At 41.8% G+C, this 27,139-nt stretch overlaps 1 protein-coding gene across 1 annotated transcript in view; it reads left to right on the top strand.

Moving 5' to 3' along the window:
- LOC117457277 (roundabout homolog 1-like) overlaps positions 1–27,139 on the top strand; it is a 264,825-nt gene that overhangs the window by 119,473 nt on the left and 118,213 nt on the right. The window contains 1 exon segment of the mRNA XM_071205123.1: positions 26,032–26,358. Within this exon segment, the coding sequence (XP_071061224.1) occupies positions 26,032–26,358 (327 nt within the window).

The following is a 27,139-nucleotide window of genomic DNA, read 5'->3' as shown; positions in this document are numbered from 1 at the left end:
AAGGAGACGAATATCTGGCCATGCCCGAAGGAGCGATTCACTTGAGATATAATCATATTATAACCATGCACTAATGTCCTACACGCATCTTCCCCACAGCCTAGGCGCTGCTGAGCTCAGTCGAGTTTTTTTTTTGTTCCCCATCCAATCTCTTTTCATCTCCCTGATCCACACAGCTTAGTTAAGCACCATCTAAAGAAATGGGTATATTAGCAAATCTTTGTCAGGCTAGAAAGTGGAGTAATGTGGTCAAGTGTCGCTCAAGTGGGGGTAAGATTTGAGATGGGAGTTAACAAGGCTGGGCCAGGGTTGAAAGCACAGAGAGAATGGGGTGAGATATAAATTAGAATATTCACAATCACGTTTCTAGTGTCCTCGTGATAATTTGGAAGTAGATTGCATAGGGTTTTGCTAAGGGTTAATGATAAGCTGCCCCGTCAAACAAATTGAATATCTTGGTGAAAGGATAATAAGTGTTATATGGGTCACATCATCAACGAGAACAGGAGGGAATGTTGTGGCTCCGACGACTTTACAAGAGTTGTTTGTTCAAATAGTTCCTATTACGTTGACTTACAATCAAAATGTTCATTTACTTGGTTATATCTGGGACTGTTGTTCTCCATCTACCCTACATCACAAGGCAATTTAGGCAGGCGGAGAAATAAAATATTAATCATTTTACAGATTGGTCTTCTTGGTTTTCAGAGGTGGTTGTATTGCACGTCATGCATTACTTAAAAGTAATAACATCTACCTCAAGCAACACTAGTGTTAATGGCAAGCTCATTTGCGCTCCCCGATTCCAAAAATTAGGCAACAAAAATGTTGGTGCAGCGGGCAACTTTCATGCGAGTGAGCGAGGGGCCATCTTGGAACACAATCTAGTTATTCTTAATGCATCTAAAGTCAAAACCCTGTCAGATGTACACAATAAACAACTGTGTACAATATTGTATTAGCTAAGGATTATTTACCAAGAGTCATAACAGCCCCTCGTAAAATGCAGTGAGGAGTAACAACACTAACTAAGACTTATATGTTGGCTGTATAACAGCTGTGGCTGCACAGCTGTTGTATGGGGTTCACAAAAGGCATGCTTCATAATATCAAAGCCACAGTAAAAATGTTGCCATAACTTAATTAGCCAAAGATATTTTTTTAATGTAGAATCAGAAGAGTGTAGTGGATGTTTTTATCACAAGACTACATATCCTAGGTGGGTAGGTCCATTTTAAATGTAGAGCTTTTTTTTTGTTGCCTATGCTATTATTTGACAAAATAACTCCCCTAGTTTATTTGTTAATTTCTCAAGTCTATGTTGCACGATTAGCCATTTTTATGAAGAAAGACATAAGTAGTGCTTACAGCCCTTTATATACACCTCCCAGCGGAAATTTTCTGTAATCACTGTCAGCCATGCATGAAGACTTTATGATCTGTAAAATCATTGCTGGTTTTTGTTAGTCGTGATATGATCCATGCAAAGTCATGTTGGACACAACGTTCCTTCAGAGACACTATTAGGCCTGTTTGTTAGACACTCAGTGTGTGTGCAGTTTGGGGGGGCTGTGAGACTCAGCAGGGCTTAGCGTCTCTTTGTGAGTCGGAGGAGAATATCATTAGACGGTGGGAGGGGGGACTGTAAATCTGAGCAGCACCTGCTCCCTGGACTCTGGCGCGTGGTGTGAGGTCAGCAGCGCCAGATATCCCATCGATCATATTTATTACATTCATCACAGCGCCAGTTTGTTTTAGCAGCTGATCGCAGCAGGGACAGAGACAGAAAGAAAAGGCTTTTTATTTGGGAGACAGGGAATGCTTTTAGCATCAGCAGTGTCATGGCATCCCTCTGCTCAGCGTCCTCAGAGAGAGTCAGTCACTGATGTTGGCTCTAAGGCCCCACGGAAACCACAACTACTGCAGAATGGTATTCTAAGTAGTTCATGAACGTTTTTGGAAGAAGTATCTTTGAGGAAAACATATTAATGTCTCATCACTTCTGACTATTTGGCAGTTTGAGTTGCAGTTGAGGTTTGTCCTAAATATTGAAATAGCAATGTGTGTTTTTACTTCTTTGATTGATTTTGTATTTAATAATGTTGAAAAGCAAAGTATATATATTATAGTTTGAATTAGGAATGTTTATCCTTCCCACAAAATGACACTATTTTGATCTGGATCTGACTTTTAAGCCACAGTAGCAGTGTCTACTGTCAGTAGACGTTCCCAGAATAACTCAACAACTATAATATTGACTACAATGACAGTTTTTTCACACCATAGACTGTAGTGTATATGATAGGTGGAAGTTACACATTCATTTCACTACTGTTTAGATGCCTCAAGATTACATCTTGGCCGTCCCGATGGGACCAATAATGAGACAATAATGTACAAAATAACTTCATACTGTATTGGGAAATATGTGTACTTATTAAAGCAAGTGAGAAGTATGGTACCCATAATACCTGTTAAGAATCAACATGTTAGCATTGTCATTGTGAGCATGCTAATAGATGAAAAGGGAATTGAGTGAAGGCATAAAAACGGAGCAACTCTCCTGAACAAATACACACACCCACACGCACGCACGCACACGCACGTGCGCGCACACACACACACACACACACACACATACACACACACCCACCCACCCACACACACACACACACACACACACACACACACACACACACACACACACACACACACACACACACACACACACACACACACACACACACACACACACATACACACACACCCACCCACCCACACACACACACACACACACACACACACACACACACACACACACACACACACACACACACACACACACACACACACACACACACATTACAGCAGGGTAATATTATGATCTTTAATTACATTTAAATACATTATTCCATGTCTAGAGTCTGAAAAATGAACGTACTAGTTTATAACATCGCGGATCGACTTTCACACCGGCGACATGTCCTGAAAGTGTAACTGATTCACTTCAATTGAACATTAATTGAACTGCTTAAAGTGTCACTGTCAGGGCTATCACACCGGTGTACACAAATAAAACTCAGATGAGCCACTGCAAAAGCTAAACCAGTACACAACATTAATATACACTATAATACAGTTGCAATGTATTAATTAATTACAGATACTGACAATATTTTAGCCCTCAATACATTTAATGTCAGATTGTTGCTCTGACTGAGCTCTGCTTTGGTCGACTAATCTTGTTCTTGCATCTAGCTTCTTCGTGATTGGCTGAGGTCCAGTAAAGACAAGAACAAAGGAGTCACTTGGCTCAGTTACCCTGAATCCACTTTTACTCATTAGAGCTCTCCTGTCTCTAAACCAATTAAGCCAATTAAGAATGAAACACAATGCTGCTTGTTTCTCAGAGAGGAGGGATGCGAAGGTCACTCAAAACATAAGAATGAGCTGCGTTTGATAAGAAGAAAAACACAGTCAGAAATACTTAACTATAATCTAATTATTCATAAATATGTTCTTCCTGTTATGGTATTGCATACAACTAAAGTGCTGAATATGTGTTGAATGCTTGCTAATAACATATTAAACGTAACATCTTAACAACTAATAAACGTTTTTCTGACAACAGAAGTGCACAGGATTTATGTTAACTTCCTCAACGTCTGTTGCTGCAAATATTCCACCGTCTGACTGTATTTTGATGTCGCTGCCAGGATGTTATGTGATAGCTGGGTTATTGTAATCAGCCTCCACAGGCCATGTCGAGGCTGACGCTAAACAGATGCTAATGTGAGGCCCATTAAAAGACACCGGGATAGAGGGATTCAGTGAGCGCAGGCAAGCGGAAAAGCAACAGCCTGTTTATCGCCTCATCCTGCTTTGTGCTCCAAACCTCGCCGCGGCATCCTTGTGAAGCTCCCCCTCTTTCTTTCTCCTCGGTGTTTGCCCCCTTCACATTTCTTGCAGCAGCGTCATGCATGGGGGCATTCCTTGAACAGAAACAGATTTGTTTAGTTCTCCGTCATTTTCTTTCATTGGACCCTTGTCCCTTTTTTTATGGTGCCTGAAAGCAGCACAGAGAGGCTATAGTGAGGAGAAGAATGTGCTCCATTTTCTGATGTGTTTAGTTGCACTCTGCATTGCATCTTTGTGTATCGCCTGTCCTTTTCTCAAACTCCTAATACAATTGTGACAGGAGACATTTTCAGTCATTTCCAGATTCGAAAATACTGTTTTGCTTGTTTCTGACGTTCATCTGAGTAGTTAAACTGTATTTGTTCTGGGATGGAGCCCAGAATTATACATTCTTGGGCTCTTGTGTGGAGCTGAGGGACCAGAGTAGTGTCCACAGTGGACATGGAGGACCTGCAATCACTGGGGTTTAGATGTTCCAAAAATATGACAAGACTGGACTTCGTGCTTCACTTTCAGTCTCTGCTGATGTGTGTCAATGTCTAAATAGTTATTTTTATGTTTGAATGGCCAGCTGGAGTTTGAATCAAACTGTCTTTTGGACCTAAGCTATATTTAAGACAAATTACATTACATTTTAGCCCACATTCATTCATCTAAATATATCCATATTTTCAACAGTTTTTACTTTTAATCACATGTTAGTTTTAACAAATGGACATAAATCAAAATGTCTGGCTGCAGTTAGAAACACTGCAAAAAGTCATTTTTAGTCAAACATAAGCTCAGTTTGTGCAACTGGAGCTTCACCACTCCCTCCGCAACCAATCAGAGATGATTTGTTGCCTCTTTTAGCCAGTGACAGAGTAACACCAATATGATCTTACTTCCTCTCCTCCCTCACATCACTCATCTCCAGACCCTTCCTTCCAGTCTTTTTCAGTCCCATGTTGACAATCTGTTATGCCACCTGAAAATCATTTCCTTCTCCAGAGGGCCATGACAAGGAGAAGAGTTCTCCTCCGTGTTAGCCTACTGCATGACGAAGCTGTCTCAATCATGCAACAGTTACTTCCTTCAGGAAGTTTTAAAAATAAGAGATTTCCAGATGTTGCCAGAGATTGGATAAATGTTGGCTCACTTGAGTAAATCCAATTCCATATGTTTAGGCTCTTCTATTTTAAGCCTAAAGTATGCTCCTCCATTGAGGCAGCTGAGGAGAGTAGGACAAAGACTTGAAGTGATGGAAATTCTTCTTACCTATTCCACACAGCTTCGAGATTTTGAATGAACATAAAACAAGCATGCATAGAGTCTTGCCCTCTGTCAAAGGACATTGCACTCCTGACTGGTTCACTGTGTCATCATAGATAGAGCTTCTGATTTTTGCTACTTTTGTTACTGTAAAATGAAGCACTGCCTCAAAAGGAAAAAGTTGCAAAAGCCCTGCAGATATTTGCTTATTGTCTTGGAAAATTACTTAACGATCTCAATAAAACCCTGTCCTTTTATTCTTGTTTATCTTTTCAAAACACCTTTGAGTTCACAAAAACTACCATTTTGAATTACTGTCTTATAAAATGGGAAAGTAGCACAATGAATAAATAAAAGGAAGGCTCCTCAAGGACAAGTCATGAATGAAAAAAGACTGAATGTGAGGGAATCTTAAACAAACTACCTGGGACTGTCAAATTCTGCCCAAGGTGACTTTAACTGTAACGTGGACACTTTTCTGTTTACTTCTTACATATTCAGGAGGTGAAACCGTGTGAAATCCCCAAAAACTGGGATGGAGGAAGGTGTTCTTTCTTTTTTAAAATGGAAAATAGTGTTTTGTTTGCCTCTCACCAGGGAGTATCTTTTCAAAGGAAAAATGTTTTGTTTTATACCATTTTGTTTTGGTGTGCTGGTGAGATGGGAATGAAAGCCATTTACTAGTCTTAGTCAGGGAAAAGGGAATGTGGGCTCCATCGCATAACTGTGTCACCCCGTCACCTCTATGCTGAGGGGGCCTACGTTTTGTGAGGAGTCCAACACATCTTAAAAGGGACTCAGCATGTAGCCTACAGGATCCCCCGTCCTGCTGCAGGCATTGAAACATCATAAGAAAAGACGGTACTTCCACAAACTCCTTTTGAATATTAAAAAAGAGAATAATAAGGGATAAAAAGGCCGGGAAGATGAGAGACAGTCTCTCCATTGAGTGCTGGCATGGTGAGATGGAGAGGGGTGTGAACTTCAGCATGCACATTGTATACAGAGTTGCCCTCATTAGGATCCCATCGTTTTCTGGGGGGAAACATTGTCCCTGGATTTAGGAGACTGGCCAAGACTGCAGGGGTTTATGTATTCGGCAGATCTCAAGGGTAGCGCCATGAAGGACTCTTGGTGTGAAGTGCGGCAATATTCGTGGTTTGTTGCAGTTTTTGAGAATTTTCAAGAGGATCTTTGGATTGGATTTTATTAATTTGCAACTTTGTGGAGAACACCAGTCACTGAACTAGCAAGAACAGTGTGTTTTATGATATTATGGTGACTGTCTGTTTGCTGGTGGTGCTGTTTGCCATGCTGGTCATGCTGGGAGTCCCTATAGACCACAAGGGACCACACGGAGCCCATCGCAGCGCTGGCTTATCGAAGTCTCAATCCTGCAAAAGGCTGCCTAATAATGTTGGACTTCACCAGACTTTGAGACACTCCCATAACAAACCACACAAATGTAACCAGGTCTTTCACAGTAAGTACAGAAAAGTGCCCTATTTCCAATAATTAAGGAGTCATACAATCTTTAACATCATCCTAAGTTGTTTTAGTTATCTTTGCTGGTTGGTTACGCAGTTAAGCCTTAGTGCTTTGCATTTTGGGATAGTGGAATTGTATCCTTCTCTACAAGAGTGTTCTTGGAAGTGCGATGTGAAAACGATTGGGCTGTGGTGCTAAAAGCCCTTCGCTGTCTCTGTTGCCATCCCATTTCTGACTATGTCATTTCTCCTGTCTCTGCTGGTCTGATGGTTGCAAGGGAGGGGAAGGAGTGAGGACAGAGAGCAGTTTGCAGAGCTTAGTTCTCATAACTTGTTTACTGCGGGATATTTATCTCTTTTACCTTTTTTCAACAACCCCAGAATAGGGGGAAACCAAACCTGAATACAAAAGGGTATGATGCAATGAACAATGAAAATGTGGTTATATGGGTGGGAAAGGTACAATGAATGGCTTAATCATTTGCATACTTATTAGGTTGGGAGGTACTTTGACATCTTGCAGTACAATTATACCAGTCAAATAACTATATCATTCCCCTTTTCTTTCTTTTTTTGCACAATCCCCTCCTATCATTATATTTCCAGGTAAATATTTAGGGCACTGTTTCTAAACTGTTATAATAGTGTTTGCTTTGTGTAACAGTTTTATATTTGCATTTTTTTCAATAGCTCAAAAAACGCTCACTTCCTCTTGTAGCAATCAGCCCTCTGAGACAGCCTTCTATTCTGGTGGGTCTAAGTGAGGACTTTTTTTTTGATAATTGCTTCTATGTTACAGTTCTCTGCTGCTGGCTAGAGGAAAATGTATTCTTCAATTAGTGGTTTTCAGCTGAACAGCCTCTTTACAGGTCCAGGGCTTTAAAAGCTTTCAGGAAAACAGGGCACGTGAGGACCAAGTGGAAATGGAGAATGTAAAACTGTAATGCACACATGTATAAGTAAGAAATAAAATGATTTCATAGTTGAAAGACATTTGTCTGAAGATATCATTTGGGTAGCATGTATTGTCATGCACACATTAGCGTTAACACTCAAACTGGTACATAGGGACATGTCGGGTCACAGAAATAGATCCATGGGGTTAAACAGCAGGCTGCTGACTATACTGTGACTGTTGATAGGTACATCATGTTTTTGATGGATCAGATGATCATTTGTGTTCATATGAGAATAACACTGGAACAATGATTGTATTAAAAGTACTTTGTGTTTTTATGTATATATTTTATTTTAAAAAGCATTGGTATTTCATCAACAGGTGAAATACATAAACAATCTAGTATCACATAATAGTCTTTCATTCTTATGTTTTGATAATCTGTTTTCTTTAAAAAATAGGACACAACATAACTTGTAGAGTACCATTTACTTCCTGAGAGGGAGTGGTAAGAGGAAAACAATAACATCAATTAATTGCTTGTAGCAGTTTGAAGTCACAGAGGTACATACATCTTACAGTGATGTATTAAGAAAAAACATTAAGGATAAAAACGTATAAAAAATACATTTTCTCTTTATGTCTTAACTAGTGTTTTATATGTTGCACTGTTGGACACACCTGGTACTTAATTTGCATTACCAACAACTAAACCGTAGCTATTGTTCATATGACAAAAATCAACTTACATTTCAAATATTGAAACTTGAATATAGATAAAAAGGCCCACCTTTAAATTCAAAAAGAAATTCCTCTTGTTGTCACTTCTATTGCATTTATGTTTTTTCTGAATTGCTTGAAGGAGAGTTTTTGTGGTGCTGTTTATAGTCTGTTCAATTCTGGGACAGGATCGTCTCTTAATGAGTGTGTTTTTTGAAAATAGTTAAAGGTTACACAATTTGAAAAGCTCTGGTTCCGATGACTAATATGTCACCATGCTCACTTAACATATCATTTGATTTGTCCATGGTGAAATCAGGTCTTCACAGAATGTTCCCTGTATCCTTCACTGGAGGGTGCTGTTTGGTAACTAATTTCAGTGGATCAGACAGAGAAGCTCTGAGCTGAGGAAATGTGAAGTATTCCAGCTGTTCTTTTTCAGCCATTCATGTTTCCCCTACGTTTAAGAAGAATGCAATATGACCTTAACAATTACAAATGATGACAGGGGCAGAGAGTTATTAAAAGTGATCACACCATTGCAGAAAAAAATCGACACACTGTTGTCTGAACAAACAAAAAAAAGGGGGAAGAGTAAGACATTTTTATATGGGTGAATCCCAAATGAGTGTCACACGGGGGAAGAAAATTACATTAGGATCATGGATCACCAGATTAATAGTCCATTGCCATTTTAAGAAACCATGTGTAGTTGCTGTGCAAAAATGCGCATTAACTCTGAGTTTTTGAATGTGCATTATAATATTTCCTTACAGTAGGCCTATATCGGAAATGGACTGTTTGGAAACGTTATACATTAAGTTATGGCTGCACGTAGACTTGGAGGCATACGTTTGTAAAACAAAACGTGTTTTAAAGAAAATGATACACCTATAGAATACAGTTTATATGGAGTCTGGAACACTCTGATGACTTTAATACATTTCAGAAGGATACAAATAACATTTTATAACTTAATATAGTTTGTAACATTGACATATAAATGCACTATGAAACCACAGGAGATAAAACAAAACCCTAAAGTATGTCAGAACCATACTATTAAGTTCCCAAAACACACTGTTAAGTCCCTTCAGGAATGGCATTGGTAGCTGTTACATTTGGTTTTTAGTCGTGAACCACAGAAGAAGAAAAATATATCCGAATAGTTTAATAAGGTTTATCTTAAAGAACATACAGTAGCCTTTCAGTGCGCGCTAGCTGCGCTGCTCAGTCGGATCCAGGAGGGAAGAGGTTAAATTTCCTTCTCAGGGAAACATTGTCGGGTCTATGGAGGGGGTAGAGAGGCGCATACCAATTGGCGAGGCATTCCGCTTTCCTTGAATGAAATGCTGTGAATATGAATCCGTATTTCCCCCCTCTCGCCTGAGGTTCTGGGTCTGCGACGCGCACGAGGATCAACCGGAGTTGCAGAAGAGGCGAACCGGGGAAAAAGTGATGGAAAAGTTGCCCTGATCTGTGTCGGGGTCTGGTGGATGAGGGAGCGCAGCTCTAACTCGCAAAGTTTCCGATCTCAAGTGACAGATTCAAAACTGGACTGATATAATGTGACTGCAAGGAGAGAGCCTTTCAGCGTGCACTACTGCGACCGCTCGCGTTATTTTACTCACTTTTTATTGAACTTTCAGTCATAGTGGATTTATAATTTTGTCCTTCTTTTGCACAAAGGAACTAAATGATTGGAGTGAAATCGTCTGACTGCTGTGAGCGCACTGTATTAACGGGATGAATTCAAAGAAAGGATAAAGCTCGTCTACTTCTGCTTGGATATTCTAGCATAGTTTTTACACATGCTATCATTAAGTTCAGTTTAACTACTGAAACCGAGCATGTGTTGACATCTGTTTATTATTTTTTCCGTCTTTTCAAGCCTTCTTCTCATCCGCACCAAGAAGCAAAAGCAAGCTGCTGATAAGCTGCTCCTGGACGGTTGTGGTATTTTACTTTTTGTTACTCACACATTTTATTTGGGAGTTACTTTTTTTAAACTCTGGATTCACAAACCTTGTTTTGCAGTTTGACATGAAGGAGCGTATGCTTAAATTGCTTTTTGAATAATTTGGATTACACAAGAAGATTTCTCACAAGAGAGGCGTTGAATTATGTCTCCAACTTCCATTGGATTTGTATTTCTGTTAGGAATTGTCCATGTGTGCTCAGGTAAGTTAGTGATCATCAACTATAAACACTCTCATTACTCCAGCCTTTTATTCTGATTTTACAACAGTTTCATTTTGATACAGAAGGTCAGGTAAAATAAAAAATCCAGTTATCTCTTAAACTATTTGTGAAAATACATGCCTTATATAATCACTACATTCGATTCAAGTGCATACACAACACAACAGTTAATTTTGAAAATGTTCTAAAAATATGGAAAATCTCTATATATTATACGTTTTTTATTGTTGGAATTTGTTGATTCAGGGCAAAGGTTAACAATGAGTTTCCCAACCATGAGAAAATGCTTTTGAACATTGGACTTTTGTCAAACGGTGAGTGTGTTGAGGCCTTAGTCTGATGTGTATATGTGGCTCATCTCTTGTGTTCATTCAGTTGTGCATCATCAAGGAAGGCATCATTCTGATACACACTAATTACATTTTGCGAAGAAAAAAACTGTTAAGGTAAAGGGGTTGTCCAACTTTTAAGAGCTGAGCACACATAAAGTGCTGGAGCCATGGGATCAGTGCAGAGAGCAGCTATCATCGGTCATACAGACAGCATGAGCCCCTGTGGAGACCATGTTCCCATGTATATCACCATTCTGCCCATGCATGACCGTTATTGCTGAGTGCAGCATTTGGTATATGTGTTTAAAGGGAAAAGCATCTCAAAAGAAAGGGCACTTATTTTTCCATGTGTCCTTTTTCACTTACTGTTGACTTGTTTTAATTTAGATTTATTCCATTTATACATCTTATATGAATATACTACAGCTTGGTTTCAGTTGTCTTTGTCGTCTGGTGCCGCTTGTAATGTTCCTTATTATCTTTCACATTATTCCTCCTCACCCATCACATGGGAGTCTTTATAGAGCTCCTATGATAGCTGGGGTTTTCCAGGTCAGTTGCTTCTGAGTTATGTGGAAGCAAATGCCTTCCACCCCATTATAAGACATTAGGGAAAGTGCACACTGAATGGCAGAGAGTGGGGCATTTTGCACAAAGAAAAGATTCTAATAAATCTGTGAATCTTTGGAAAGAACAGAAAAGCTTTACCAAGTGTAATAGCAGCAATGTCAAGGCCTTTAACTATTGTCCATAGTAGCTCGAACACATCTTTATAATTACCTAAACAAAAGCCTAATCACATTAGCTCAAGTTCAACCCTGAAACCTTAGTTTGTTTCCAAATGTCTTTCTTCACTGATATAAATGTTAAGGATCTCAAACTGTGAGGTCTTAGTTCGCCTTGTTCGTCCAGTTTTCAATCACATTCAGCATCTGTTTTCAAATGTGATTCATGCTTCCGGATTTGTTTCCTGAATTGGGTCTTTGTTTTCTCTGAGAGTCAGTGATGTACTGAAGGAACGCCTGTGACACCCCAGTCACTTGAGGAAACACTGTCGCACCTAAACAGGAAGTAGGGTTAGAGGTGAGCGTTTCGAGCTAGGTGGTTGCTCCATCTGCTCCACGGATCCTGGGCCTGGGCTGAGCCGCTAATGGTCCTGTCCTGAGAGAAAGAGCGTCAGACACCAGGGTTTCCAATTACGTCTAGCTGTGAGGATGTCTGGGGAGGTTTTCTGGGGAGAGGCGTGAGAATAGGCCCCGCTAATAGAGATGGACTGGACAGCAGATACTCAAAGGATTGGTCGTGGATTAGACACTAGTGTCAGGGAAATTGGATTACACACCACTTGCCTGGAAAATATTTCATATTTGCTGCTAAATGGAGGGTTAACTCTTCATTCCAGTGTAGGGACGGTATCAAATCTCTTAAGCAAACTCATGGTATTTAATCAAATCTATGTGGAAATGATCAGGATTATGTTCACATTGCTGCTCTGATTGCAAAACTTTATGTGTAAAAAAGAGGGAGAGAGATGAGTTGACCTTTGGCCTTGTCAAACTTGTGTTGACTTGCTTATTGCCACCTTGCTCTGTCTGAAGGCTGTAAATTGATACCTCCATCTATCATGTCTGGCCCTGTTATCAGGTGATCTGTCCCCCGCTATACACTAAATGGTTGTTATCTCTTTCCCAAGTGCTCGTCAGATCTTAAACTCACCTCAGAGGTACCATTCAGATGAGGGCAAGAGGCTATCACACTCCAAATTACACTGCAGGTTTTTAAGCAGAGGATGGCTGTTAACAATTTATATTTTATCATTTCAAGGTAAAAAGTGTAGATCAATGCTGCTATAAAGTCTTTAGGTGATATGCAATCATAGCGTTGTGTATGTCTATCCCAGTGCCGATACAAATAAAGGCTGTGGGAGCTGTGCCCTGGTAATCAGCCCGGACCCGGCAGCACATAGCAGTTGAGGTTTGACAAATTGACTTGTAAGTGTGCTGATAAATTGTGGAGCCCTTCCACCTCTTACATCATGGCGATATGACAGGACACAGCAGGTTTCAGGGCCAATTAATGACCAGAGACCACAGGTGAGAGCCATCTCTGTCTCTTGTCTTCTTTATAATTACCTTTCATGGCCTGAAAACACAGTCATCACAGCCAGCCTTCAAGATCTCTTGCAGTTCCCCATTATTGTATCTGTTTTGTGAAATAAGGTTCTGTTATTCCAAATAGCCCCAAGCTCATGTGGTTTTCAAGAGACTACCCCTCTGAACCCATGTTGTGGGAGGGCAGTAGGTGCCTTGCTTACCCCCATTTCAAAATATCACACCTGTGTGAGGTGACAGTGCTCATATGGCTATAACTCTACAACTTCCACTAATGCACATTAATCTGATCCTAATCCAAATCAAGCTGGGTTTTACACCCTAAAATCCAGGATTATGCAGACTTTGGCTTAGTGAAACCACATGGAGGAATGTGGGAGGGCAGCCCGTGTCCTCTTCCTGTTCATGAGAACCTTGACTAAGTCATTAATGACTGATGAGATAAGCATTTCAAAGCAGTTTGTTTTAGGGCAGATAATTAGGCGGTGACTCTTAATGATCTGCTTTCCCCCAAATGCTCTTCCCCTAATGACCTATGAGCGCTGCTTAATTGGATTAATTACCAAATCCATCTGACGTCAATAGCTTGTAATTTGCCGTGGCTGCATCTTGACTGATAGGCATGCCTGCATAGAGAATCAGAAGATTTGGATACTTTTCAAAACCTCCCAATGCCCTTTGTTTGTGCTGATTTGTAACTCCTCTTCTCTTTGTCTTATCATGCTGCATTCTAAACATAAATAACTGAGTAGAGTTATGCTCATTGCTTGCTCATAATGTTACTACAACTTATTTTGCAGGTCTCACTTTGTCTGTCAAATTGTCTCTCACTATAAGCTCTGCATATAGCCAGACAGCATTAAGCTGTCCACACTAAGAACACTCTGGAACTTCATTTAAGCGTTTTTGTCTGGAGCCGGCTGATACTAGAACGCAGCAGGCGTGTCCTGGATATTAACAGTAGGTATAGTAAATGCATCTTGCTCTGACAGTTGACATGGAGGACAAACATTCCCTGTTGCCAGTCAGTCCGGAGGTGATAAATGACATGTTCACAAAAGCACGCTTTGAATTCCCACAGCTTTGCTTCCTGTTATGAAAAATGCTAAATATGATAGTTGCAGACACAGCAGCATTGAAGCAAATTACATAATGTTCATAGTCATTCAATTCTACATCACATATGCATGTTTACTTAATCTAGCTTTACCGTGGATTAGTTTCCCCAATGACGCCACTAATATAGATGTGAGTGAGAAGCAAAGAAGGACAGGGGGGGAGTGTGTTTGTGTGTGTGTGGGGTGACGAAAGGGGGCTTAAGGAATCTCTTCATCCTCTTACCCATCCCCCGCATTTTTTTGTTTTGGCCCACTTTTTTTTCAAGACTTGCCTTTTTTATGTGGCTGGTCAGTGCAGAGCCTTTCTTAAATAAAGCAGAAAGCCTGTGGGGATGGGGAGGCTGCATTGTGTTGCCTTAACAGGGCGATTGTAAGGCATGGAGGAGGGGAAGAGAATGGTTCACGAGGGACTGATGGTGTGTGAGGAGCGTAGGGAAGGGGGGGGGGGGGGTGCGCCTACACAAAGGCAACCCCAGGGTGTGGAAGGGGGGTGGTGGGGGGGAGGACGGAGGACGAAGGACGAAGGGGAGGACGGAGCAGTCAAACATACCATGATACACCAGCTCTGGGAATACTCTTAATCTGGCTCTCTGTGCTCACATTGCATATTCTCCGTGGTCCCTCATGGCAGCAAATGTGCTGATTAGGGTGGATGTGGTGGAAAACTGTGAGGCAAGGACACTGGTGTTGTTTTTTCTTTTAAAGGTGGACATCTGGGGAGCGGTGAGGTTGATGTGCAAAAGTGCTGAGTAAATAAGTGATCCCGGTACAAAGCTTCAGTGCGGCAATGAGGGTTTGGTTTGGTGTAGCTTGGCAAACCTCATGTATCTAAATGTTGCACGCTTAGGAACTCCCAGAAGGCTTGTCCTGGGGCTGGCGTTGGCTGTGGTGGAGAAGCTATGCTACAGTGGGGTGCTGTGCCTTGTGCATTTAAAAAAGGCTCCGACCTCCCTCCCTTTCATTTTCCTCCACTGGGGAGACAGAGATGGCATTGAGGACAGCCTCTCCCCAGTATCCTTCTTTTCTTTCTCCCTCCCTGTGCTCAGGCCTCCTCCCTGCCTCTGTGACCATTATATTACCCTCGCATTGCAAGGCCTGGATACACTTTTGAAATGCTAAACCTCTCTTTGGTTATAACTGACAGGGGGAAATACCATTAAAGAGGCTGAGAGGAATAGATTAAATTAGCAGTTAAAAGAGAGAGTGCTAATTAGTTGATTAATGTATTTGGTTCCTCCCCCTCTTAGCTCTGTCGTATTTAAGATTCCCTCTGGTGACCAGGCTCCCCTTCCCCAAATATTATTTCCTGTTTATTATTTCTTATAATCCACATGGAGAAAGTGAGGCTTCAGGAGATTCATGTTTAAAAGCCACTCTTGTCATCTAGAGCTGCATCAGCAACTTTATGTTCCTGGGGGCTAATTCTGTCACACAAAGACAGTAAAAGTAGGGCTGCGCTCTATTTAAGAGGAAGTGCTTGAAAATATAATTAATGAGAAGGTGACCTTGAATTTCACTATTGTAGGACTGCTTTTGGAGCCGCTCCCATCATTCAGCTGTAACCATGGTGAAGAGGATTCAAATGACTGGGTGCATTTCCAACATGTAAATACAGAGTCGCTCTGAGCTGAGAGATGAACTGTAATCTGTTATCAGGTTTACCACTTTCTGCAAATGTGTGACATTTCCCTTAAATCTGATGAACTCAAACAAACGTATTCCTTTTCATTTTATTTCCTTGGTTGTAGATATTATGTGTGTTGCCACTTACTTACTAAAAAGTAACACCACTATTGAACCCTTTAAATAGCAACAATACTTTTTACATATGCTGAAAGCATGGGAATAAAGAAAATAAGCTGCTCAAACCTTACTTTTCAATTTCGAGCAGAGCTGTCCATCAGTCCTCCCTGTCACTGTCTCAGTCCTCTTCCACTGTACAATCCTTCCTCTTATGCAGTCACTTTCTCTCCCTCCCACATCCGCTCTCCTAGCCTATACAGTGAAAGCTCTAATTGAATAGCAATTGTAGTCACCGGGTGAGAGACAGGTTGTTCAGGCTTTAAGAACAAGATTGCTTTTGAATTTGCTGCTTGTCTGTCACCAAGTGTTAATCGGAAGCTCAAAAGTGAAACTATTAAAAGTGCTCTTTAGAATTAGAGCCCCACCTCCATTTCCCTACATGCACTAGGCTCCAAATCTCACCTCTCTTTGACTCAGAAGACATTGTTGCAATATGTCTGAAGGCAGTCTGTGATAAATGCTGTCCTACTTGACTGTTGTGATTCTTCTGACGTTTAGCTTTGACAGCCGGTGTTTATCCCATCGCATTATGTCCTTTAATCAGAGCACACTATTCACTTCTGTCTCTGTGCTTTAATGGTAATCATGGCCATTCTTTCAACAACTTGAAGTGTAGTTGGCCTCATTTTTCTGGGAAGCCAAAGAAACATTATATAAAGCGTATTCTTTAATCATTCACTTTGATTGAGCTGATTTAATGCCTCCTTTTTTGCATTTGCTTTTTGTATTTGCATCATAAAATGTATTCTGACATCCTTGGAATACAAGGGCTTAAATGTGCACTCCTGTCCTGTCTCTTTTTGGTATGATATATATATATATATATATATAATATATGCTTATTGATGGACCACAAAGCATAACTATTTAAAACCATATAGTATTCTATTTATTTTTGTTATTTGCTGCCTCACGTTTGATCACTTTTTAAAGGAGAAGACAGAAATCTGGTGTCAGTGGAAAATAAATACCCCCACAGTGGTTATTTCCACCTACAAAACAGTTTGAATGGCTGTTGGTGATAGCGATATTTCCTTTCTTGCATTTGTCATCACAGCTGTCTGATTTCCCCTCCCCCATCGTGTCTAACACTGGAGGAAAACAGGCTTTCTTAGAAATGTTATTCAGACGTCGACAGACAGTTTCTCCGGTTGTCAACGGTAGAAAACTGACAGACACGAGGGACTGGGATACTATTATGACCAAGTCATTTAAAAATGATTTAATGAAAAGAAAACATTATTTGATAAATAAATTGGGTACCTGGGAAGTGGGTATGTGTTTTGAAGCGAGGAAAGGGTAAGTGGCTGCTGGAAAGCCTACAGGCCAGTGAGCAGTTGTCTGCAGAAGGAAGTTTGATTGTAATGCCAGACTGGGCACAGCTTCCCCTCTGTGGATGTCTTGAAAAAGGCTTCTTGGCAGACTTTGCCCCTTCATTAATTTTGACCAAATATTTACTGTGCATCACATGGCATGCCTTACATCCCACTCTCATTTTTCCAGGCCAGGTTTTCAAAACAGTTTGGGGGGATTTCTGTTCCATTTGACTGGAACCGGGCCATGCCCCACTCAGCAGGCCCATGCTGGTTTCTCTAGGATCCTCCTGCCATATGAGAAACTGGCTCCACTGAGTCTTAACCTACGCTATGCCTCTGGGAGCCACATTTCCCTTTAATAATACCTTGTATCCACAGCTACAGTAGTATGATCCAGGCACACACATGCATGCACATACACAAGCTTTCACACATTGACAGTACAATGTTATATGTTCCGTGCTTACCCTTTTAACCTAAAGGGCACCAGAAGGAAATGTGCCAAGTTTTCTGAACTCAGGCATCACTTCTGTACCCTTGCCTGAATGCTATAACTAAAATTCCTTTTCAACACCCAGCTGTCCGAGATTTGCTTCAGAATGTGGTTGGCCAAACTTTTAGAATAGCCAACATAAGGTCATCGGCTCTGCTCTCAGGGATTGTAACATAACACTGACTCAATAGCAGACTGGTATCAGCCGCTGCCATCAACTAAATAACATTTAAAAAGCATTAGGTGCTTTTTGGCCATGCCTGCCCTGATTCACTTTGGCATCCCATCAGAGCTGTTATTTGTCTTGGCACCGAGCCTAAATGCCGTACTCCCTGTGGCTGGCCTGTGCCAGCTGAGTGTGCTGGTCCTTCTTCCTCTACACTGCCCACCTGCCCGTCCCCTACCCCTGTCCTGTCACGGCCGGGCACAGGAGCCGTAATACTGCAGCGAGTCCAGAGTGACAGAGAGGAGCAGACCACTCCGTATTGCTATGGATCCGAAACTGAGCAGACAGCAGGATTTAAATTGAATTAAGAACGCTGGTTTGTTTAACCCTGCAGTGATGTGCAAATTCCTCTGCAGCATTGCATTATATACAGTCTGAAATAGAGCCATACCCATCCACTTGTGTTCAAATGATGCTAACCATCCACAATTTGTATCATGTATTAGTTTTTTAAGACTAAACAAATTGTTTTGCTGATATATAATGTATTAATCTCTTGATGATTTAAAGTTGAGCAGCTGATGGAAGATCAAGTTGGCAGAGACACTCCTGCTGTCCCCTGTCGGGAAATAAATGTACCAGTATATTCAATTACCCCTGCCTCTCGTATCCTGCTGTTGCAGCCTGCTTTGATGTATCACTGAGAACGCATTGGTCAAACCTCATTCAAAACTGGCAATGTTTGAAAACAAAAACAAGAAGTAATTGCCCACTCGTGCTTCTTCTCTGTAATCCCCCCCATGCTCCAAATCTTGACTGTGGCGCATACAAAAATCTTCCTAGCAGAGCCTGGTACAAATTAATTGCAGCGCTTTTCCGTGATCTCTGCTCTGCTGAAGACATTACATCCTTGACATCGGTGTGGGAGAGCCTTCGTGAGAAGTGAAGGCCCTGTTTTTTTTATTGGTCATTGCTATAAATGAATGCATGGTCAACTTGAGGATAATGCTCAAAGTCGCCACAAGATTGAAAATAGATTGATAGATACTATATTATGGACATACTCTTTGCTTGCATGGACACCAGCGCCAATTTGACAGGCAGCCTCCTAACAAGCATCCCAGTATGTTCCATCACAGTTGTCCTGCTTGTCTCAGAGAATGGATATAATAAAGCATAGGAACGGTGTTCATCCTGCAGGAATAAATACTAACGCTTGACCTTCCGGAGATTTTGACAGCTACAACTCATCCACAATTGTGTCCCCTGGGTCTCTGTTTAAATGTCTTTATTGTACAGTATTGTCATTTTACAGTTGCTCCCTATACAGTAGTTATGTTGCTGGAAATGTATGTGAAATCTGTTTGAATACATACATTGTAAGGAGACACCTGGTATGTATTAACCATCCTTCTATATTGAGTCTCCATTCATACATTTGATGTATGCGCTTACATAAAAAGAGATGAGTTTCTGAAGACAGAAGAAACAAAGATGTCCTTGTTGTCTCTGGTTGACTTAGGAGGTGTTTCATGAGCATCAGCAATCCTTTATGGTGCTTGTGATCATGTCTGGTGTCTTTCAAATGTGTCAAGTCTGTTTGGGAAAAGCCTGGAGCAGAAGTGGAAATACTGCTCCTATTGTCACTGCTCCAAATAGGGGCCCCGGAGCAGGATGGACCCCAGTGTCCCAAAGGAGCACTCGGCTGGGGTTGACTCACTCCCGGCCTGGCCTGCCAGGGGAGCATTAGGGATGAGTTTCCCAGATGATATAGCTTGTTTTGGGGGCTAGTGCTGTAGGGTGCTTTTGTTAGATCCCAGCCTGATGAGCAATAGTGATTATACCACAGCCCGAAGGATTATGATGGTAACCCGTGGCCATACTTGCCAACCCTCCCGATGTTCGCGGGAGACTCCCGATTTCATTGGCCTCTCCCGGTTTCCTCCCGGGGTCATATTTCTCCCGCATTTCTCCCGATTTCTGACACAATCAGATTTACTAACCACTGTTTCCACTCGGACTTTAATACAGCTACACCATTGTTTGGTTTCCATGGTAGCGCGTCTCTTTAGCAGCGCGCGCAACTCAAAGTCTGAGAGGGTGAGGAAGATTGTCACAGAAAACTGAACAAGAATCGACAACACGACCCTCTGCTCACTCCTCTCCTAAAATACAGGTCCAGCACCAAGGATGGTGCTACAGGCCGCAAGGCAGTGCACTTACCACTAAAAACTTGAAAAACTTGAGCATTGATCTACTTATAACCAAACTTTACCTTTTTATCTCACATTCCTACTGTTTGAAAAAAACACTCAATACATCCCATTGTTGGGTGCCTTGCACTGTTGTATTTTTCTGATAACGTCCTCAACCTTGTTCAATGTCTTGGCCCTAACAATAGATCTTTATTTCATGTTTGCATTACAGTGTGCAGCAATCACTCAAATATCAATAGAAGCACTGTAGTCATTTTTAAGTATGGACTTCCTATAACAGCAAATACAGATAAGCAGTCCTGGGTGTGGTGGTGTGTGTGAACTCAAGTAGGGATACTATTTTGCCTTGATTAAAACAAATAAAAAGATTGGACCGTGCAACTATTTTGTAGAATGTGATATCTATTCTCAAGTGCTGCCGTAGCATCATCGAGGTAACCATACCCTGGTCTGTTTGGTAAATGGAGACAAAGAGATGAGGAAAGATAGAGGCCATAAAGATATCCATCATCCCCCCGATCACCCTCCCTCCGGGTCTCCATACACACTCGCACACAGGACTCTAATCCTGCCTCTTAGGAGTGTAAGTGATAGCCTTGTGTAACATTAAAAACAGGTCTGATCTGATGCAACTGGCAAAGTCATTCATGCGGAGAATTTCAGGGTGGGATCCTGATGTTGAAACGGTAAAAAGATTTGGTTTCTCTTTCCTGTCATCTGAGCAGCAGGAGTACGGTACCTTGCCTTTTTTCTATGCTTCCGTCTCTCCCTCCGTTTCCCCCTCTTATCTCTGCCCTCTCTCTCCGTTATCTTCTCTAATTCAATAGAGAAGGGTGCCTTTTCTTTTCCTTTCAACCGTTTATTGGCAGGCCCTGTCCCAAACAGGCGTGGCTCAGTGTCCGCCTGGCTAGCCCAAGGGACACGCCCTCTGCTCTTATCTCTGCCATAAATCCCTCTTAAATCCCCTAATCACAGATTAATGGGACTGTAGATAGGGAGTGCCTTACTGCGCTCGGCCTTTCTTATCACAAACCCATATTCCATATCTTTGCCATTGCTCAGCTGGACATCTGATATGGGGTGTGATGATATGGCTCGTGCTCCTGCAACACCTCACAATCTGTCTTTATGAGATTCTGCGACCTTGGGCATCTTTATGGGGGAAATGAACTTTACCACAATATTGCTTATATAATCACATAGGTTGGGATCCTTTGATCTGTAGCGAGAAAAGACTGAATGACCCAGCATTGGGAAGTTTGATTAATCATTCAAGGAAGTAGAGACATTATCCTGTCTCCCAACCCCAGGGGACCTCAGTGACAGCAGAGTAAGATAGTCTTACTGTCCTTCCCCCGTGTGAGTTTTCTGAGGTAAAGGGCAATTACCTGGCTCTTTTCCTCCTCCTTACACTCTGCCAAGAAAAAGCTGCGAGAAACCGAAACACATTTGCTTTTTAAGTGAGGGAAATCACTGGACCTGAACTTATTACTTGAGCTAGGTGATTGTTTTCGTGTGTTTTCTTCTCTTGCCAGCCTCTCTGCTTCCCTCAGTCTTTACGCTGGGAGTGATTAGTACGGAAAATGCAGAACACATGATGTCGCCTGTGGTGTTACATGAGCTTTTAATTGCAAAGGGCATATGTGCTGTTTTTAAGGAAAGACCCTGGCTCTGACAGAGATGACCCTGTCTCGTTGTTTCCTGTCCTGAGGCTGCTCAGAGTCGAGGATGCAGTTGCAGGGTCATCATCTTTGCTTTCAGTCAGAGTAGTTGGGTCGATTGCTGCCTCCCAGACACGTAAGCTTCGTAGCACCAAAGGCAATCATTTATTGCATTTTCTAGTAGCTGACATCTTGGCTATTTAGTAAGACAGTAAATGTTTTTAGTGAAATTCTACCATAAATAACTCTGTGGCATAATGTAATTATGCATATCAAAGGTGCAGTGCTTGTCGTAGCTACAGTGTCAATAGCACGGGTGCTAAAGGGCCTGTAGAGCACCCTAAAAACAGGCATAATACATTGAATAAAATGACATTTTTTTTAGCAGTATTTGTCCATTATTCTATCCTCGCAATGAAGACTGACAGTGAGGGAGCTACATATGGATCTGAAATGAAGGATCCTTGGTAAAATACCCTATTTTAGTTTCTTTCAGCACTCCCAAATCCAATAGATAACCACAAGGAGGTCCAGGACATAATGAGTGTCCTGCTCAGTGGATCACATTATGAGCTATCAGTGTCAGTCTATCTTTTAGGAATATTGTTTTCATTGTCAGATTGAGGAAGCAGGCTTATCTCTTGGAATATAGATTCACGGCACATTAGCTCATGTTGCAGGGTGAAAATCAAGTTCAGCCCCAAGACACGGATTAATCCATATAAAGCTGGTAGCCATAATGTTAATATACAATGTATGCCTCGTGATCGAATGGACAGCCGAGTGACCTTGGCTTCTTGAGCACCACCGCAAATCCCAAGATCATGCCCTGTATATCAGTGATTGGATTGTGGGGAACAAGCCTGGATTTTCGAGTGGGAAAATACCCGCAAGGTCTTCATGACTCCTAGGATACATAAAGATACTTGTTGAGAATATGGGTCAGCCTGGGTCTGGACCCTTGTGGTGTTTGTACATAGGGGTGGGAGAGCATTCCATTCACTGTGCACGTTGTTGCTGATGGGCTCGCATGGTTTGTTGTTCATTACTGGAATTGCTTTTAGCATTGAGAGCAGAGAATTGTAGTTTTTTTTAATCACCTCCTCAGAAGCAAAGGCTCCCTCAAGCATAGTTTAACTGTGTGTGTGTGTCTGTGTGTGAGATGGAGAATAAATGAGAGAGAAGAGAAAAAGAGTGCTCCAGCAAGTGAGAGGGTTAAGGGAGAAGGAGAATCTTGCCTGGGGCACCAATCGATCAGATCCCTGCAATAGAACTCCCAGCTTCCCTTTGGTGAAGCTGTGTATTGCATTAGCTCATCTCACATTTTCTGTCTGGAAGCAAAGAATGGGAGGGAGAGGGGGATAGATAGCAGGAGAGAGGGTGGTTGAAAGCAGCAGAGGAGAGGGAAGGGCAGCGCTTTGAAATAACGGGAGGGTTATACGACTCAAAGCCAAGCGAGAAATAGACTCTGAACATCTTGGTTCAGCAGTAAAGTGTGCACTCTGCTCCTCTCTTGTTTCTGCCTCAGATTTGGCCTTCAGAGTGTGTTGTAGCAGAAGAGTGAAGTTAGCTGCTCTGCCATCTTCTGAAATCATGCACCTGTAGAGGGGGGGGGGTCTCTGTGCTATGACAGAGTAATCCTTTATTCCGCCTGTGTCTTTTTCCCTGGTGAGGGGTAATGGAGCTGAAGGAACTGGGGTCACTCAAAGTGTTTGTGGGGATCAGCACATCAAAGCACGCGCACACACACACACACACACACACACACACTTAATGAATTCAATCAGGAACATGGAAAGCATAATAGCATTGTGTAACTGATACATTCTCGCACCCACTCAAACGCCCTGGAAACATACACGCCCACTCACACACTTGTTAGAGTCCAATATGGACTGCTGCATTTACAGCATATTTACCTACTTAGCTTCCCTGTAACAGGACACTTTATATGTAATGCTCTGTTTTGCATGTTAATAATGCAGATCTGCTGTAATCATCTACAGTAAACAGGCACAGATCAAACACCGCACTGCCTGCTGCACAGCTCTCCGCACAGTGGGCCACATCTAAATAGTTAATGGTTCTCCCATAAAATCCCAAACTTCAGACCATTTTTAAATTAGAGGGGCGCTATCTAAATCAGGAAGGGAACGGGGAGAGCAGATAGCAGCGGAGCTCATCAAAGTCCTCTTTAATAAAACATAAGCCTGCCTTTTCTGGTGTTGAATGGCAATGGTAGTGGTGCAGTCACTGTGGTGATAATGGGCCTGTGAAAGTTAGCATAGCGAGTAGTGTTAGTTCAGCTCTCTTTATTATGCTGCCCGGACCAAAGGGCTTGGCCTCGTTAACATACGATTTGTAGGTTCAAGAGCCTCTGACGGGAGTAGATTACAAAATGGAGCTAATTAGCTTGGTAGTGGTTCAGGCAGCTCCAGTAACCAGGAAGCAGAGACATGTATTTTGTATACACTTTACTCCACGTCACAAAGCAGACTTATTCATTCTTGCTCCAGGCTTGATATGACACTCTCTCGCTCTATTTCTCCATCTGTTTCTGTCTTTATGTTTTACTCTCCAAAGACATCCTTTTCATATCCTTTGAGTTGCTATAGAATGATATTCAGCATTACACTGATTTCTGTGTGAGGCTTACTGTTTGTGTGGCCACTGAACAATTAATCATCAACTGATTGGCTTTAGTCTATTCGCTCTAAATACAGTAGTTTTGAATGGCTCATTTTGAATACTGTTTTGTTGTATTGCATCCATTAAATTGTAAACACCATTTCACCTCAAGTGCAGAATATCAATTAATTAATTTCAACTATAGGCTGGCTGAAAACATTTATTTGTGTGTGATAAAAAAAAAAACGGTATATTTTTATTTTGTGGCTCATTGGATATACAATTACAGCCGTTCACAACCATTGCACTTTCTTTTTGTTTGTTAAGGATATAAACACAAAAGTGTAAAAAAGTCCACCCTGTCATAGTTTAGGAATAACTTGACAAGACTTGTAATCATGATGTCCTTCATTGGGGTACTGGATTAATTATATGTCATTGACCACATTACACATGCGTAACGTGATTAATCTTTCCACAGAGCTGTCACTGATTATGCTGACTATACGTAAAATATATGGCGACCACAAGAAGATGCCCCCTCAGCACCACATTTTTATAGGGTAACGGGGGAGGGGTGGAGGGCACAGAGATGAGACATTGTGGCAAGTTCACGGGATGCTGGGTAAATGAATTGCTGGCCTGTGCCTCCAATTAGACCAGACTCTTTTTAATTGGTTCCTGAAAGGGCTCCAAAGGCTTCTGTTGGGAGATATGGCAAGTGGGGGGAAAAAACCTGCTCTCATCCTCACACACACATACACATACTATTGTGTGTAGGCACACAACCACCAAGTCCCACCCCTCAGGAATTAACAACAGGAAGCTAATTTGCATGTAAAGCAGGTTTGATAGCCACAGCTGACTGGTCGGAGAGCAACAGTAATGACCTGAGATAGCACTGAGGTGTTAACCCCCTTGGCATTGCTGTTGGCAGCTCTGTCTTTGTTCAATATGTAATCTCTACTCCTTCTTTGTCCCAAAGTTAGACACTGCATCCATATCTTATTTTTTATCTTTTAATTTCCTTTTGCTTTAAAGGTGTGTCATATTCTTGTGTACTGTTGCTTTCTATTTATCCCTTTTTGCTCTTTGATCTGATAAATGAGTCACATAGCTGGAGCATTGCTAGGGTTTGCTAAAGGAGCTGTAAGTGTAATTAAAGGGTGACTTCTCTCACGAATTGGTAGTTAATTTGCTCTTTATTTGCATTTGCAGTACCTGTTATTGTACCTGAAATAATACGGTCCACTCCTTTCCAATTATATTTCCTGCATTTGGTTAAGGAGCTAAGAAGCATACTTTTCGATCAATATTGAGTCTATATAGTAAGTTTCTCAACAAGTTAAACAGTTTCAAATGGTGTCTGCAGAGCTGAACAGAAGAACAGAGAGGCACTATAGGTGTACACAGTCAAACCTTAGAACATAAACCTACATTTGTTTGTACTCTCGATAATTAAATGGAATACTAATCTTGTAGGGTTCAAATATGTATACATATGTGCAAGGTATTCAAATGAGGCTTTCACTGCTAATTACATTAGCCAGAGGAAGGTATAGCTGTCTTTCATAATGTGCGTTTGAGTCCACGATAACATGCCTGGTTGCCCTGTGTGCCACATTTTATTATCAAAATAAGGACTTTAAAATACAATCACGGGTTAAAATGCTGAAAGATGTAAACTTGAATTATTTTCATTTATTTTCAGGATCTCGTCTCCGCCAAGAGGACACCCCACCCCGGATTGTGGAGCACCCCTCTGACCTGATTGTCTCCAAAGGGGAGCCCGCCACCCTCAACTGTAAAGCTGAGGGGCGGCCTACCCCGACAGTGGAGTGGTACAAGGATGGAGAGCGGGTGGAAACGGACAGGGACAATCCCCGCTCTCAGCGCATGCTGCTGCCCAGTGGCTCCCTCTTTTTTCTACGCATCGTCCACGGACGACGGAGCAAGCCGGATGAAGGTTCTTATGTCTGTGTTGCCCGCAACTACCTGGGAGAAGCAGCGAGCCACAATGCCTCTCTGGAAGTAGCCAGTAAGTGCAGCATGCCTTCTTGTTTCTTCTTCGCCTCTAGTGTGGGTGTGAATGGAAGAGTTTGGGTCAAGATGCAGCTGAATAGCAGGCTCCAGTTTCCTTCAGTGTTTCTGTGCTCAATGTGTTCATTGAGTTGGATAATCTCTTAGGAGATGGGCAGGATGTGTTTGGCCCAGCGGTCTCTGTAGGCCCGCTGAGCCTTGGGGGAGAAATGGCCTGATCATTCCAGGGTGAGTGCTTCTCTAAAGGTCCCTCTGTAGGTGGTCAAGAGCTACAATGGGAACAAAGCCCTTTTGGTTTGGCCCTGATTCTGCTTTTTGTCAGAGAGATAGATATGAGGTTTTATATCAGAAGGAATGCAATCTTTCATCTGTGTTAAGTTATCTTTTAATGAAGAGCTTTCCCAATCATTTCATTGAAGTATCAGAGGTTCCCTTTATAGCCTGCCACGCTCACGCAACAACGGGCTAGTGTTGATGCAAAGGGGATTTAAGCATCTTTAGGGTCAACAAGCAGGCTTGGAGACATACTGTATTAATGAGTATATTTGACAGGCCGTGGGTATGCAATGTAGTGAGAGAGAAAAACACCTGTGTTGACAAATTTGTTCCCATGATTCTTGAAAGGCTGCTTTCGTTGGTGAGGTCAGCTCTTCAGATAGAGTATCTCTGTGCTCTCTTGACTTGCTGAGAGTGAAGGATGAGGAGGAGAGCTCAGATATCAACCACTCTTTTAGCATGCCCAGAGGCTGTCACCAACCCGCTCACTGTAATCTAATCAA

Source organism: Pseudochaenichthys georgianus, chromosome 13 (assembly GCF_902827115.2).
Source record: "Pseudochaenichthys georgianus chromosome 13, fPseGeo1.2, whole genome shotgun sequence".
Lineage (NCBI taxonomy): Eukaryota > Metazoa > Chordata > Actinopteri > Perciformes > Channichthyidae > Pseudochaenichthys > Pseudochaenichthys georgianus.
The sequence above is the reverse complement of the archived record's forward strand: the minus strand, read 5'-3'. Positions and strand labels throughout refer to the sequence as shown.